This window comes from Lissotriton helveticus, chromosome 6 (assembly GCF_964261635.1).
Source record: "Lissotriton helveticus chromosome 6, aLisHel1.1, whole genome shotgun sequence".
NCBI classification, from domain to species: domain Eukaryota; kingdom Metazoa; phylum Chordata; class Amphibia; order Caudata; family Salamandridae; genus Lissotriton; species Lissotriton helveticus.
In genome coordinates, this window is record NC_136067.1 from 1,235,619,819 (window position 1) to 1,235,635,553 (window position 15,735).

A 15,735-nucleotide genomic window follows, 5' to 3' on the forward strand; every position below is an offset into this window, starting at 1 on the left:
GTCTGGCTGCCAGAATGACTTCACAGACTTATGAAGGGAGTTCAAAGACTCAGCTGCTTCAGCAAAATGTCTGTCTGCATTGAAAACGAGTCTAAAAGTCCACATACCCTGACATTGCGCATTCTTATCTGTGGCGAATAAATCTAACCAAGGTTCTCCTCATTCACGGACGAGCCTTTGCACCACCTCCAGATGGAGATGCCATTCATGTTATGCGAGACATTGACGGCTGAGTTTGTCCACCGTGGCATTCAGAGAGCCTACAAGGCGCTGTACGACCAGGAAGATATCCTGATGTTCCAGTGGGGTAGAGCCTCCTGGCACAGGGTCCTTGACCCCTCCTCTGTCCCCCTGCCCTGTTTGTTGCGTTATCAGTGAAAACCTGAACTAGCCTTCCCTTTATGAAAGGAAGAAGGCCTTCAATGCCACGCTGATCCCTCTCAATTCCAACATGTTGATGTGGAGTTGAGACTCCGCTGGAGATGAGAGTCCTCTGAGCGCCACCTCTCCCAGATGGCCAACCCAGAACGGACACATACTTCACCACTGTGAGCTTTGGGTGGGGAAGGGAGAAGGGTCTGCTGCTGACCCAATCATGGTTTGCCAGTCACTATTTGTGTAATCCCCCTTGCCGCCCAGTCTGCCATTGTTGCGTCTGAGAATACAGTAGGAGGAAATTACCTATTTTTATACATCCTAGTGTATCTATTGTATCTCCCTAATCTTGACTTTTTTTAAAAAGCACTCCAAATGTTTACCGCGGCAGCTATTGTTTTAAACCTTGTTCTTTTTAAGTATCCAAAGTCGATACTATTTAGCAAGCAATTTCCAGCTTCTGCCCCGAGGACTGTTGAATACACCTCTGTGGAAAAACTGGCAACTCTTAGGTCGAGGTTCGTACCCCCAATTAACCCCTGCATGTATTGTAAGGAGGCGGCTATATAATACAATCTAAAATCTGGTCCCCATCCACCTTTCTCTCTTGGAAGGGAGATGAACCTATAGGCCCTCCGTGTCTTTCCATGCGCCCATATAAATCTATTCATAATCACCTCTAGTGCATTAAACCATCTTGTTTCAAATAATAACGGAATGGATTTAAAAAGAAAAATAAACTTAGGCAGGATCAGCATCTTAATTACATTAGTGCAGCCCACTATTGTCAAATGTAGGTTATTCAGCCTGTCTAGATCTGCTTTTACTCGTGTCATTAAAGGAATCATATTATTTCCTACTACGTCATCTAGATTTGCCGAGATTATGATTCCCAGGAGCCAGCCACCCTACCATCATTACAATCTACATACCTATTTTTTACAATCTGCGTTTTTGTGCTATTCAAGCTATATCCCGATACCAGACCAAATTTTTGAGCTTCCAGTTCCACCTCCCTAATGGCCCCAGACGGATTGGGTGTCAGAATGGCCACATCGTCAGCATATGCCAAAGTTTTTATCGAGCAGCCATTCATCCGCATTGCTGGTATCTCTGGATTTTGTTCTAGTCAGCGGAGAAAAGGATCTAGATAAAGCGCAAATAACAAGGGAGAGGAGGGACAGCCCTGCCTAGTCCCCCTACTGATCTTAACCCATGCAGAATGCCCTCTGTTAACCCTGATCTTAGCTTTGGGGTCTTTATATAAGGTTTGTGTAGCCTTTATAAATCCCTCCCCTATACCACTCCACCTCATGACAGCCCATAGATAACCCCAGTAGACCCTATCAAATGCTTTCTCTGCATCTAAAAACAATGCTGCCATAGGGTCTCCCAGGGTACCTGCTGCGTCGAACATTGTGATTACTTGCCTGACATGATGTGTTGTGCCTTTTCGTGGCATAAACCCATGCTGGGAGGGACTAACCATGCTCTCAATTACCCTTGACAGTGTTTTGGCCAGCATTTTAGAGTAAATTTTTCTGTCGGCATTCATTAATGTGATAGGTCGATACGATCCTGGAGCCGTTGGTGGTTTACCTTTTTTTGCTATCACTGTAATGTCAGCAGCTCCCCAGGAGTCTGGTATCGAATCCCCCTTCTGAGCCAGTAACATAATATCAAACATATCTGCTGCTAATACCGTTTGGAATACTTTAAAAAATTCCACCGGGATCTGGTCTGGACCTGCTGCCTTTCCCGAGGGTAGGCTATCAAGAGCCATGTTCAATTCTACCATTTGAAATGTGGCTTCTAATCCCTCCTTATCCTCCATCTCAAGCACAGGAGGGAGGACATCCCTCAGATACCCCTCTACCTCCTCCATACCCCCATCATTATCAGAGGAGTAAAGATCTATATAAAACTGTCTAAATACTTCTCTCACCTGACCTGCCTCTGTGAAAGAGTTACCCTGTGCATCTATAATCTCCTTGACATCAGATTTTGCTGCCCTCTGCCTACTTCGAACCGCTAAGATATGGCCTACCCTCTCACTAAGTTAGTACGCCTTCTCCCTTTGCGTCAGATATTTCTCCGCAGCTTTTTTGGCCATCCATTCAAGGGCTTTAGCTCTAGTTGCGGTAATCCTAAGCAGTAGCTGGTCTAGCTGGGAGTTCTGAGTTATAGCTGCTGCTAAATCTGCTTCCAAATTTATAAGATTTTGTCGTAGTTCTTCTGACCTTAATTTCTCCTTCTTTTGACTAGATAACACAAAGCTCAGTGTCTACCCCCTAACCCCCGCTTTGAATGAATCCCATACAACCCCTGGAGATGCTGTCCCTCTATTTATATCCCGAAAATCCTTTATCCATATAGCCATATAATCCCTATATGACTGATCTTGTAGTAGTGCACGTTCAAAAGTCCAAGAGACGGAGGAGGAGCTAAGCAGCCATCTGAAATGCCCCACACAACTATCCTGCCGAATATCCTGACCCAAAGTGCTCTCCTTTGCCTCCGGAGAGATGGCGAACACCTACCGTCTGCTTCCGGAGCGTCTACGTGCCGCCGATCCTGAGAAATCTCCCCGTCTGCTTTGCGGCCCGTGTGATGGTGGGACCGGGGCGTTGATTAGGCGGGGCCTCCGGCCTCGGCCGCAGCATCGACGGCCGTCGAGGGTGGAGCGGCGCCTCGCCGGTGGGGGCCGATGTTCTGACCGACCGCTGCCAGTGGTAACGACACGAACTGATTGACGTGGACCCTCGTGGGACAGAGTGGCTGCGTGGGGTCGGAGGGGGCGCTTGACTTCTGCCCCCTCCCCAACGTTTGTTGCCCAGGCATAACCGGAGATCGCTCTGATATAGGTGGGCGACTCCCGGGGCCCGGCAGGACTTTAGCCTTTTGGTGGCTCTCCTTTCTGGACCCTGCCCCACAATTTGTTTGTCCTGGAGATGCATCCTGCGGTGTCCCCACGGTGCGGCCCGCTCCCTGGATCTGTGCAGGGGACCGGCGCCAATCGGCTCAAGATGGCGGCTGGCGCCTTTCTTTGCGGCTCACGTCCGGGCCGGGCGGCTGTTGCAGAGATGGGACGGGGATGCCCGCATCGCACGACGGAGTTCACACCCCGAGATGTGTTGGCTGCCTTAACGACTTTGCAGGAGACTGTTGCTTGCTACGCCCGAGTCCTGGGTATAGGACTGGATGCCTTCGCTGTTTCGCCACCTATGTCGACCATGGTCCTACTCCGGGAGTCGGCCGCTGACCATGCTGCTGCCTCTGTGGGGAAGGTTTTGGTTCCTCGGAGGCTCCTCGGACCGCTTGGAGCCCAGACTTCTTTGCCCGTGCTAGCCGTCTTGATCGCCTGTATGACTTTGTCCTCGGGGCACATGTTTGACTGGCGGCTGGGAGTGGAGCGCTGTTTTTCTTCTTGGACTGGCCCCGGGGGTTCGCGGCTATGGCCGGACTATTTGACTTTCTCCTCCTGAATGCTGTTTTTTTGTGCCAGCTTTTGGAAGTTCATGGGACCGGCGCTGTGGTTGTCTTCTCTTTACTGTCTGTATTTGGGTGGCTTTGAATTATTATGCTCTTTTATGGCCTTGTTCTGTCCGGGCCCGCCTATCCTGTTCGGACCTTCGAGACTGTGCTTCCCATTGCTTATTGATAGAACTTCAGGCAGTATTCTTATCAGACAGGGACAGGGCTGAGGTGGCCTGTCCTCTATTTGCTTTATTGTTGACGGGCAGTGCCGTGGATATCTGTGATTGCTATTTCTTTGTTCCTATACCCAGGCTCTATTGATCTTCTTTGTGGTATTGACTCCTTTTTGGGATTTTTGTAGTGTTGGGGTGCAGGGCGGGGCCGAGCGGCGCACTGGGGGTCCTCCTCCATTTCTTTCTCTCTTTTTCTTTTTGTTTTCTTTCTTTTCTATCTTTCTATATTTCGGGTTCTATTAGGGCGACAGGCACGCGGCTGGGGGGTAGGCCATGATCTTCTGCGGGTGTGCAGGGTGGGGGGTTGCGGGTGGGGCGTATGTTTGTGTTCATTACTATGGCCCTTTAGTCTTTCTTTTTTTCAGTTGTCGTCGTTGCCTGTGTTTCTTGCGGTGTGTATGGCGCTGAAGGGTGGGTTTGGACCTGTCGTATGCTGGGGCTGTGCCTTTGCTTCTCCTGTTATGTATATTTTGTCCCCTGGGGCCCCCCTCATCGTATAGACACTGTTTCATCTATCCTGATTTACGCACTATCGTGGGAATGCGTGTGACTGCGTGACGCTTCTTTTTGTTCTTTATTAGTAAAATGAACCTTTCATATCCTTACTCGAGCTGCTATACCGCATCCGAATTCTGTACTGTTACTGTATTATCCTGTATCTTGAATTGTTGCCACAATGCTTATCGCTCGCGATGTTTTGACTTTACTAGCGGCCGGCCGCGATGGTTGTAGGCCCATCTCTGTACTCTGATTTGCTACAAATAAAGGTTCGATAAAAAAAAATCAAAAAAAAAAAATCCAAGAGACATCTCTCCTTAGGGCCTGGCCCAGATTAAGTGTCGCTACCAGTGGACTGTGGTCTGAGATCACTCGGGGGTGTCTTTCAATTTTTGAGCCGGTGATTAAACTATTTGAAATTAAAAAGTAGTCCAGACGAACCAGTACCTTATGGGGAGCTGAGTAGAATGTACTACCGTCTAAATGCGGATGCCACTTCATCCAGGGGTCTTCCAGGGAATTGTGTATCGCCATATCTGAGAGTGCTCTATACACCTTCTTTTTCCTCCCTATATAGTGTCCACCAGGTTGAACAAATGAGCTACTGAGATCATGCAAATTAAAATCTCCGCAGCAGACGATTGGTTCGGGCAACTGTGCTAACTCAACATCCAAGTACCTGAAAAACATCTGGGTCATCCTCTGTTGACCCATATATTGTAACCAGCGTGAAAGTATCTCCCTTAAAGGCCATTTCTAGTATTACCCACCACCCCCACTGATCTTCCTTCTTCCTTTTCACTGCTGCATCCAGACTCCTCCCTATTACTGCCACTCCTCTAGTCTTAGTCCCTTGCTTGGAGTTCGCTAGTAGTGAGAAACCCAGTTGCTCCAAAAGATAACCTTTAACACCCTCTATGTGGGTCTTCTGCAGGCATACCAGATCAAGACGCAAGGTTTTAAGAAATGCAGCTACTCTGAGTCTCTTGTTTACTTGGTTGAGTCTACAGGCATTTATCGAGGCGATTCTAGACGGCATACAGATACACCCCTTGTCCTACCAATGAGACTACCAAATCATTAAAAAAAATCTGCGTCTGCTGATTCCATATGCTCCTTTTCACGTACTGTATACATTCTAATACATTGCAGTTTTCACTCTGTGTACATTCTAATACAATGTCTTCCCCATAAGTGTGATGTGCCAATAAAGAAACCAGACTTAGTGCCCCTTTTTCACCCCCCTTCCTCCCTATGCCTCCCTCCGCCCCCCTCCCCCTGCTCCCCCCCTACCCCCTCTCCCCCTCTCCCTTACAGGCAAATAGGTCAAGGGACCTATGTGTGCCCGCCTTGAGTTGTGCCAGTCGCCTCCCTCCCCCACTTCTCCTTTTGATGTGCTGTGTTACCCCATCTTCTTCTACCTAAACTGCGTAGAGTACGTTATGTATGTACACCTGGGCCCTTCTCCTTTAACCACCTTTCTGCTTCCTCATTTCTTTCAAGAATTGCTGGGCTTTGATCTCTGAAGAGAACATCCAGGCCTTTCCCCTTACAACTACTTTGAGCCTAGCAGGGAAGAGGAGGTATGCTTCCAAGCCTAGAGCCTGAAAAGGGGCAATCATCTGTCTAAGCTTCCATCTCCTCTCTACGGTGACGTGACAGAAATCAGGCCTGGCGAAGAAAGTGATGCCTTCGAATGACCTCCTGCTATCAGGCCTTGCCTTGCCAATTATCCCCTCTCTCAGTGAGAAGTTCCCAATATTAACCAAGATTGCCCTGGGCAGGTTCCCCTGGCCCTCACCTCCTGTACCCCCTGTACCTCGGGCTTTCCTCATTGTAAAAGGGAATCTATGTGCCCTATGTGCCTCCCTTTCCCACTGCCACTGGGACTCCGGAAAGGCACCCTTTAACAGATTAACAACGAATTGTCTGACATCTTGCCCTTCTGCCACACCCAAAAGTCTAACATTGTTCCGTCTCTGCCTATTTTCGAAATCCGCCATCTTCCAGCTCATGTCTTCTGTTAGTTTCTCTTGCTCTGGCCTAAATGCCTGCCAATTTCCCACATCATCCTCCAATTTGCCTGTGCGCTCTTCTACTTCTGTTACTCTCACCTCCAATTCCTTATACAATTTGTTTATTTTCCTCAGCGAGCCCTGGATCTTTTTTGAGGCCTGCCTTGCTCTACGACTTTCTGTTCTTGCCTCTGCTTGCATCTCCTTCAGGGTACCAAATAGAACTTCGAAAGAGTTTTGCTGGGGCAAGGTGTCAGGAATAGGGCCCCTACTACTGCCATTATCCTGATAGACCTGGGATGTAGCTGAATAGTCCCATAGCAATCGTCTATCATGATGGGGGGGAGACCCTGAAGTACGCCTCCTTGATTTTGAGGGCCTTTTCTTTTGCGTGGACTCTTTGCCGGAAGTGCTAGATCCGGAGTCTGTAACCTCCTCATCTACATCTTCTTCCAGACTACCTTCAGATGATATAATTGACTCGGAGTCCTCATTCACTGAAAAGAAGCACTCCCCTTCAATTGAGCCCCCGTCTAACTTTTCTGCGAAATGTTTGTTCTTGTTGCTCCTCCCCTGGACACTTTTGTCTGCCAGGCTTTCCATGCTGCCCCAAGTATTTATTATTTGGCTTTGGGTATTTCTTTTCCCTTCATTCATTTCAGCCTCCACCAACATCAGAGCCCCCAGCATATCAGCGTTCCCAAGTGGAGTGCCCGAGCGCCTCTCCATGTCGCTACCTATCATCATTTTCATCGGCATTAGCGCTATACCTGCTGACTCCGCCGCTCGATTCTCTGTTGACTCTGCTGTCTCTGGGCTTTGATTCCCTGCAGCGGCGTATGAGCTGCTCCTTCCGTCGCCGCGATAGCCTCTGCACCCGCGTCTGCCATCCCTGCCGCCTCTGTGCGCTGACTTGGTTGCCTGGCAACCGGTTTCTCAGCGGCGCCGGCTACTCCCGCAGCGTCCACGCGGACGCTCTGTCCTGATTCCTGCGTCTCCGGTGATTCCTCAGGCTGTCCGGGGGCCATAGTGGAGAAAACCTCAGTCAAGGTAGGCTGCCGCATCCCGCTATCTTTGCTTTTGCTCGCATCACCTCCTTTTGGATCCGCCGTATTAGCGTTCCTTGATGTTGATGTTGTACGGCTGTCAAGCGCATTCTTTAGGAGCGCCGGAGTTTTTCCGCGTACCTCTGCCTTCCTTTTCGCTGGTATATTAGGCACCTTGCGGATCGCTCCAGGAGTTTTCCCTGCACCTGCCTCCCCAGTCACTGATCTTTTTGTCACTGGTTCCGCCGCCTCTCTCGGCTTGTCCTGTCGTGGTGGACGGGGTGGCATCTCGATCATCAGGTTCTCTTCACCCCTTATTACTCTCAGCAGCCTGTATACACTCGACCTTATCCAGTTCCAAGTCGCACTATTCACTCGAAACTGTTTCTTGATTCGGCAGTATTCTTTCACTCCACCTTGCCACCACAGCTCACGGGCCATCAGGGGAAGCACAGCATCCTATCCTGTTAAGTCCAAATTAAGCAGGAGAGGAAAGAGATGCGACTGCTCAGCTCAACTCTTCAGCGGCCATCTTGCCTCCGCTACAGTTTGTAACCACTTCCTCTCCTATCCCTAACTAATGTGAGTTTTTATTTTTCTAAATAATTCTAGAGGGACTTAAACAAGGCCCTAACAAGACTTTCAGTCATTTGGAAAAATGTGTCCATTCAAACAATAAACTGAATTTTAAAGACTATTTAGGAGTCAGGCAAACTATTTATGTCAGGCAGATCAGGCGTTGTCAGTCCAATAAATGCAAATTTGTATTCCCCACCACTGATCCACCAATGTAGGAAGCTGGCTCTGTATATATTATACCAAACTAAGGTATAGTGTGCACAGAGTCCAGTGGATTCCCAAAGGTAGGCGGAGGTAAAAGTAGATAATGCCTTACTCTCTATTTGTGGTAGTGTGGGCAAGCAGTAAGGCATTATTCGAAGGTAATGCTAAGCATTTATTGTATCCACTCAGGCAAGAAATTATGTCACACACTCAAAGACTGAACTCAGGCCAATTTGTTTGTATAAAAATATTAGTCAGTTGTATTTTATTTCCTAGAACCAGGCCAGGCTGGGACAATTTAAGTATACAAATACTTTGAAACAATAGTACAATCGAATATAGTTTAAATGCAGTTGTATGCAGTTAGATTGGTTACAGATAGGATACCTGTTCGAAGATAGTTGTATTTACTTTTCAGTTACTTTTCTTACACAGTAAGGTATTTATAGATACCATGATGGTACCTTTCCTGGAAGAAAGGAAAAGTAGGTAATGGGTTTTGCAGTGTAAGTACAGTTTTGAAGTATTATTCACGATACACACTCAGTCCTGAGAAAACAAAACTGGGGGTACAGGTCAGTGAGTAGGGTTCGGTCGGATGGGCAGTCAAGGTGCACCGCCAGCGGCACAGAGGCGCCTGGGTGCAGAGTGCTAGGACCACACGGTAGCCAATGGGCTAAGTACGGTCATTGGTTTGGAGACTGTGGGCGGGAGGGCAGGCCACCCAGTTGATGAAACAAAAGCTCCTGGGGTTGAGCTCAGCACTGTAGGGTCCAATGGCCAGCACAAGAACTACACCACCAGCGACATAGAGGTGGCCGGGTGTAGGATGCGGTTGTCGGAGTTCCCAAGGTTTCTAAGTGGAGACCGTTGGTCTTGGTCTCAGCTGCACATTCAGTCAGGGTTCCTGGGAAGCGCTCAACGACTCAAGGTAATTGGGGTCTTTGGGAGTTATCATCCTGTGACCGCGCATGTTTGTAGACGGATATGTCGGATGGTCGCGGTTGGTTTTCTTGGACCGCTTTGGTTAGGGAGTCAGTTGGGGTGTCGCCTTAGGTCGCGGTCAGAGGGATCCTTCCAGATGAAGGCTGCAGGCTTGGTTTAGGAGCGGGTAGAGGTTCAGGAATCACTGGGACCCAGCCAAGAATCGCCGGAGGGACCTCATTAAGGTATTGGGTTACTTGGGCTAGGGGGGCCGTGAGCAGAGTGATGGAGACTCACTGAGTTGGCTGGAGTCACAGGCAGTTGGTTTTGAGCAATTCCGGTGCTCACGGGGGACAAAGTATTTTTGGATTGCGAAGGCAGTGCAGGTTCTCCAGGGTTTTGAGGGCTGCTTGCTGCAGGACACACCAAGGTTCTGCTGGAGGAGTCTGAGGTCGGGACAGGCTGGTAGGCCTGGGGGCACGTCAGTGGGCGTCCTCCTCTTCTTCTTTCAGCGCGGTTTTTCGGGCCTTCTTCTTCAGGCTTCTTTTTGTAGGCTCTGGTCTCTGGAGGCAAGGTTCAGGATTGCCCCTAACTACTTAAATTTAGGAGTGTTAAAGGTAGGTACAGGTCGGGACCAATGGGTCACTTCCTTGGGGTGGGTACACCCCCTATTGTGCCACCCTCCAGTGGGAGTGGGGCATAAGCCTCACTCTGGTTGGCTGAGTACCCCCACCTTCAAGATAGCGGGACTGTGAGTTATGCTTCACCTCACCTCCCCCACCTGAGGGGTGGGGTTGGCAAAGGTGGGCAAACCTCTTTTCCTATCTCGGTTTTCCTGCTGATTCTCCAGCCCAGAGTGCGGTCAGAACCGGTAGGCGCCAGTTGCTGGGAACACAAATGGTTTGGGTAGCTCACAAAGGCAGTAGGCCTTTGAAGCTTCCCCTTCGTGGACCCTGCCCATCTGGGTGAGGAGGCTTGGAACCTCGTCCCAGAAGGTGCTTTGTCTCAGGACCTCGAGAGCGGTAGGCTCTTGACCCAGGGGTCCAGAAACCTATCTGGCAGTGGCAGCTGGCGAGCAGGACACTAGTGTTAGGTCGTTTTTCAGGGGGCATCTCTAAGGTGCCCTCTGCTTGCATTTTGCATTAAACCCAACACTGGCATCAGTGTGGGTTTAATGTGCTGAGAAGTTTGATACCAAACTTCCCAGTTTTCAGTAAAAAGATTATGGTGCTGTGGAGTTCGTAATGACAAACTCCCATACCATACCACTTTATGGCATTACTGCACTTACAATGTTTAAGAATTAACTTAAACACTGTAGGGGTACATGGCTCCTGCACCTGTACCCTCACCACTGGCGTAGTGCACCCAGCTAGAGGAGTGGCTTACCTATGCCAGGGCAGTGGGTTGTAGGCATGGCACAAAGGGATGTGTGTTATGTCGACCCTTCATTTTGGTATACACCAACCATGCAGCCTGCAGAGGCAGTTTGTGTGTGTGTGTGTGTGTGTGTAAAGGTACAAGGCCTCTAAGAGTGGCAGAATAAGTGCTGCAGCCCTTAGAGGCCTTCCCTGGTCATAGTGCCCTTGGTACCTAGGGTACCTCTTACAATGGGCTTACATGTGGACAGAGTTGCCAATTGGGTTCTGAAATGGTACAGTTTAAGGAAAGAACATAGGCCCTGGGCACCTGGTTGGCAGAAGCCCAAGGCACTCTTAGTCAAAGTACATCAACATATAGGCAAAACGTGGGAAGTATCCATAACTAGTAGGATAATGCATGATTTTCCTATTATATAGATTCTGAACTGATCAATCCCAGAATCTGATGGAACAATAAGGTTCATAGGCATAGTGAGAAAATTAGCATTACTCCTTCAAGAGAATGAGGATGTTTGTCCTTGGTCCTGTTACTACTATACTTCCTTCAGCAATCAGGGAAATCTCATGGGACTTTGGGAGATCAGGGTAAATTCTCACACTGGGCACGTTTTATGCCATTTTTAGCTCTCTACCACTGCTTAAGAGTGGAATAGTCAGCTTAAAATAAAAAAATATTTTTAGTGGAACTGCTAACCAAACTACTGGCCAGTAAACCATTCTCAAGTGGCATTAATGGCCTTACTTAGAGGTTGACGGATGGGGATGGCCACCAAAAAGCAGCAGATGTCCTGTCCGCCCTATTTAAATTGCATAGAGGGCGTATACACTTTAGGGTAGATATGGCATCTTCCAAACTCTAAATAAGGTACTAAGTCTCCATAACTAGCCAGATGTTACAGCATTTGTTCCACTACATAAAATCTAAACATATTATACCCAGGATTTGGAGAGATTCCTGGCATAGGTGAGGAAAATAGCAGGAGCCTTTCAAGACAACAAAGAGGCTTACTCATAATTTTTTTTACTATTAGAGTATTTTAACTATCTACAATTGCTTAAGAGCAGAATAGGTAGCTTAGTGTAAAAACTATCTTAGTGGGACAACTGCGATCTGTATTTGCATCGCCACCTGCTCCACTGTTCTCTCTCTCATTGAACAGCACTTCACCAGTGTAGGTCTCTCTTTTTGGTAGCATTTCCCACAGGAGTTCATCATTATGCATTCCGGCTTCATCACTATGTAGTTCAAAGCAGGGTAATCCTAAATTCTGGAAATGTCCAACCTTCCTTCTAGTGTGAGCTTTTCTGTGCAAGTGCCATTATGAGCATGTGGGTGGCCGCACTATCTCACCTAGCCATGCACCACCCACAACTCATTGTACCAGGATAGAGATACCACCAACGTCCACCACCTCAAGGATTACAAATGCTTGTTGGAATCACAAGCAATAACCTGCAACTTCAAAGAGTGCTGAGACAAGACATTAGAGGACCCCATCCACTCTGATGCTCCAATGGACAGTAACAGACAGGACAGGCACTCCCTCATTGCATTAAGCTCCAATGATCTTTAACACAGTCCTACCAACCCCTAAGAAGATGAAAAGCTAGGTGTAGCCTGAACAATACAGGACTATTAAATGCACACAGATTGCAGTAGGCCCTGAAGGCTTTCGAGAAAGTGCTGCCTTTCCTAGCAGGTCATATGAGCTGGCATATATGGAGAAGAGCATTATCTGCATAATTTGTGCATACAAGTATCCCTAGTACACGTGTATTGATAAAAAGTAAAGCAATAATCACTAAAAGGATACCAAATAGATGTGTCTCCCTTAATTATAATTAGGGCTCCCTGTTTTCCGTTTTTACTGATTTTTACAGATAAATACAGACAGAAAACATTTATTTTTGTGTCTGTATTTATTTTTAAATTTGGACAAAACGGAACTTGGGTTGTTTTTTCAGTAATTCTAAATTCTGTTTGCCATGACTGCCAAGCCAAATGCATGTGTGGGTTGATAAGAATGGGGGTTAAAAAAGAAAGAGATTTTAGTAAAGAGGCTTTATCAGTAAGATATACAGAAGGCTGAAATTTGCATGTTTTCATATAATTGCACTGATTTAACTTCAGCGGGTGTTCACAGCACTGAAACCTGGCAGGCATGCAAGCATGACTGCATATTTATCGGTTAAATAAATGTGGAAATATACCAATTTCAGCTTTATTTGTTCACAAAGAGCAAGATAAATATGGATAAATACAGATGAAATGTGCAAAAAATAAATATGGACAGAAATGGCCCAAAAATGAATACCATAAAACCGGGAGCCCTAATTATAATGTTATTGTAAACTTTATTTTTGACAAAGAACCACAATATCTTCATCAGCCTGGTATCCAGACATTCTGTATCGACTGTTTGTATTTTTTGCTAAATTCGTCTAATTTGTTGTTTATAAGAAGTGCTTTAAATACGAAACGGAAATTTAAGCAACCAGAGTTTAATACTAATTTAGTTGATTTTCCAAGTCGCTCCTGTATTTAAATAACCCATTTTTCAATTACATAGATGGGCCACTAAAGTGGTAGACTTATCAAGCCGTTCAGGATATGTTTAACATGTCGCTGCTATTTTAACGTCACTGAGGGACTCCCAGTTTGGTGACAGGGAATGCTTAAAAAATGTAGGTTTATGATGGATCCAGTGATGGAGAAACAAAAATGTTCTTCAAGTTAAATCTGATTTAGCTTTTCATCAACCCAAGTGTAGCAACTTGTGTTTATGTTTGTTAAACACATTGCAGTCCTTACCCTAACAAGACTTCAATGCATTTCTTTCCTTCCATTCCAAGACTTGCTGCTTCATGAAGAGCGGTATAATTTTGCCTAGCAGATGGGAATACAAACAAAAACATTTTAGTGAATATGTACCATGTGTAACATAATTATCTTCAAATTGCCCAACGAAGTACAATTTGGCCACCCTAAATATTAGCATTGATTGTTATGAACTAGCTTGGTTTTCAAAAGTGTGTCTCGTCGATGCACAAAATGAAGCATTTTGGAAACGTCTCCTTCAACAATAAAGCAACCTTCCTACTACGTGAAATTCAACAATATTGACATAACTTCATTCTTCCACAATTAAATTATAATTTATCATTGGAATGCAGAATAAATCAATGCCACTGTAAAAATAAAACTTTCTCTTAAACCCCATACAAAAACTACATTACCATATTTCGTAATGAATTTAGTTGTGACTTAAGACAAAACAAGCCAACATACACAGAAATACAAACACATATTTAATTTATTGCTTAGTCTCCCTCTTGGACAAGACCCCCAACACAAGAAACAGCATCACCACCTGCAAGACCGAAGTTGCTAACTGGATAAAAGCCAACAGTCTCAAGCTCAACACCAACACTACAGAAATAGTGGTGTTCAGTAAGAACATCTCACTACGGGACTCTAACTGGTGGCCGGCCTATCTCGGAACCACACCCACACCAGAACCCACAGAATCTCAGAACAATCATCAACAAAAAACTGGACATGACCGCACAAATCAAAGCCATCATTAGATTCTGCTTCCACACCCTGAAGTTGCTGAGGAAGATCTTCATATGTATCCCTAGCAACACAGAAAAAAATGTCACTCAAGCCCTAGTCATCAGCAAGTTTGACTATGGGAACACCCTCTACGCCAGGATCACAACAACCCACTAGTAGACTATAAACCATCCAGAACTTGGACACAGAACTCACAACATACTACACCTCAGGGAACTATGCTGACTTCTGATACACAAATGCGCTTGTTTCAAACTGCTCCCACACACATTCAAGGCACTACACAACTCAGGCCCTAGCCTAGTCACATCGTCTTCCACCAATCACCCAGACACATCCACTTTGCAGGACTCCAACTCGCACATATTCCACACATACACTGAACCGTATCAGGAGTACAGCTTTCTCTTACATCACACCTAAAGAGTGGAACGATCTCCCACCCATTATCGGAGTCTCCTCCTTTCTTCTTGAATTCTGCAAAAAGCTGAGGACCTACCTGACTTTTTAATTAACCAACCACCCATTAGCAGGGCACACACATCTGTTCATCTGCAGGATACCTACGCAAGTGATAGGGCACTTTACAAATACACATAACTCAGCAGTCTAATTCATCAGTCACGCACCCCTGCCTTACCCCCTTCCTAACAGGGAAGTTGTGACTGCGCTCGCCTGCTTTTCCATAGCGGACGCTTGCCTGTATATCTTGGTATGACTGTCGTAAAAAAATAATAAGTGGCTTTTCCACCCCCATAGACTCTAATGTACTCCATAATTTCTGGTGGCTAACACAATCGAAAGCCGAACTCAGGTCGACAAAACACAAAAAAGATTCACCCGTTTAGCTTGTATGTATTTTCCCCATATCAGACTTAAATTTAGTTCCTGTTCTGTAGTACCTTATCCTTAGCAGAATCCGTACTGTAGCTCCGAGATTACACCTGTGTCCTCTGCCCATGTCTGCAATCTATTTAAAATAACTCGCCCGGCCACTTTCACGAAAGAATCCAAAAGTGATATAGGTCTGTAACAGGCTGGGTCATTGCGATCGCCTTTTTTAAAAATGGGAACAAGTATGGATTCCGTCCAGGTTGGAATGAAGCCTTGTGTGCAGCAAGCCTTTAAGACCATGGTTAATAATGGGCCCTACAACAGGGGGCAGGATTTATATAAATCCACAGGCATGAAGTCAGGTCCGGGGACTTTTCCTCCCACACTCGCTTAAATAGCTAATATCAACTCATCCACATTAAAATCAATATCAATTAGGAGGTAACTCATGGGGCCTGTTCTAAGGTACTCACAATAGTATTTGTCTTCGTTGTCACAATATAACTGGGAGAAGTGAGTCATGCTTTGGTCCTCCCCAATGGTAATCTCAATAGTGGGTTTGTTTTTAGGGGCCAGAAACAGGGCGTACAC

General features: G+C 46.5%; 1 protein-coding gene across 1 annotated transcript in view; it reads right to left on the minus strand.

Annotated features, from left to right (window-relative positions):
• Positions 1-15,735, minus strand: part of DZANK1 (double zinc ribbon and ankyrin repeat domains 1) — an 846,943-nt gene that overhangs the window by 3,736 nt on the left and 827,472 nt on the right. Inside the window, exon 20 of the mRNA XM_078648955.1 lies at positions 13,546-13,620. Coding sequence (XP_078505081.1) covers positions 13,546-13,620 — 75 coding nt within the window. The remainder of the gene's footprint in view (positions 1-13,545; positions 13,621-15,735) is intronic.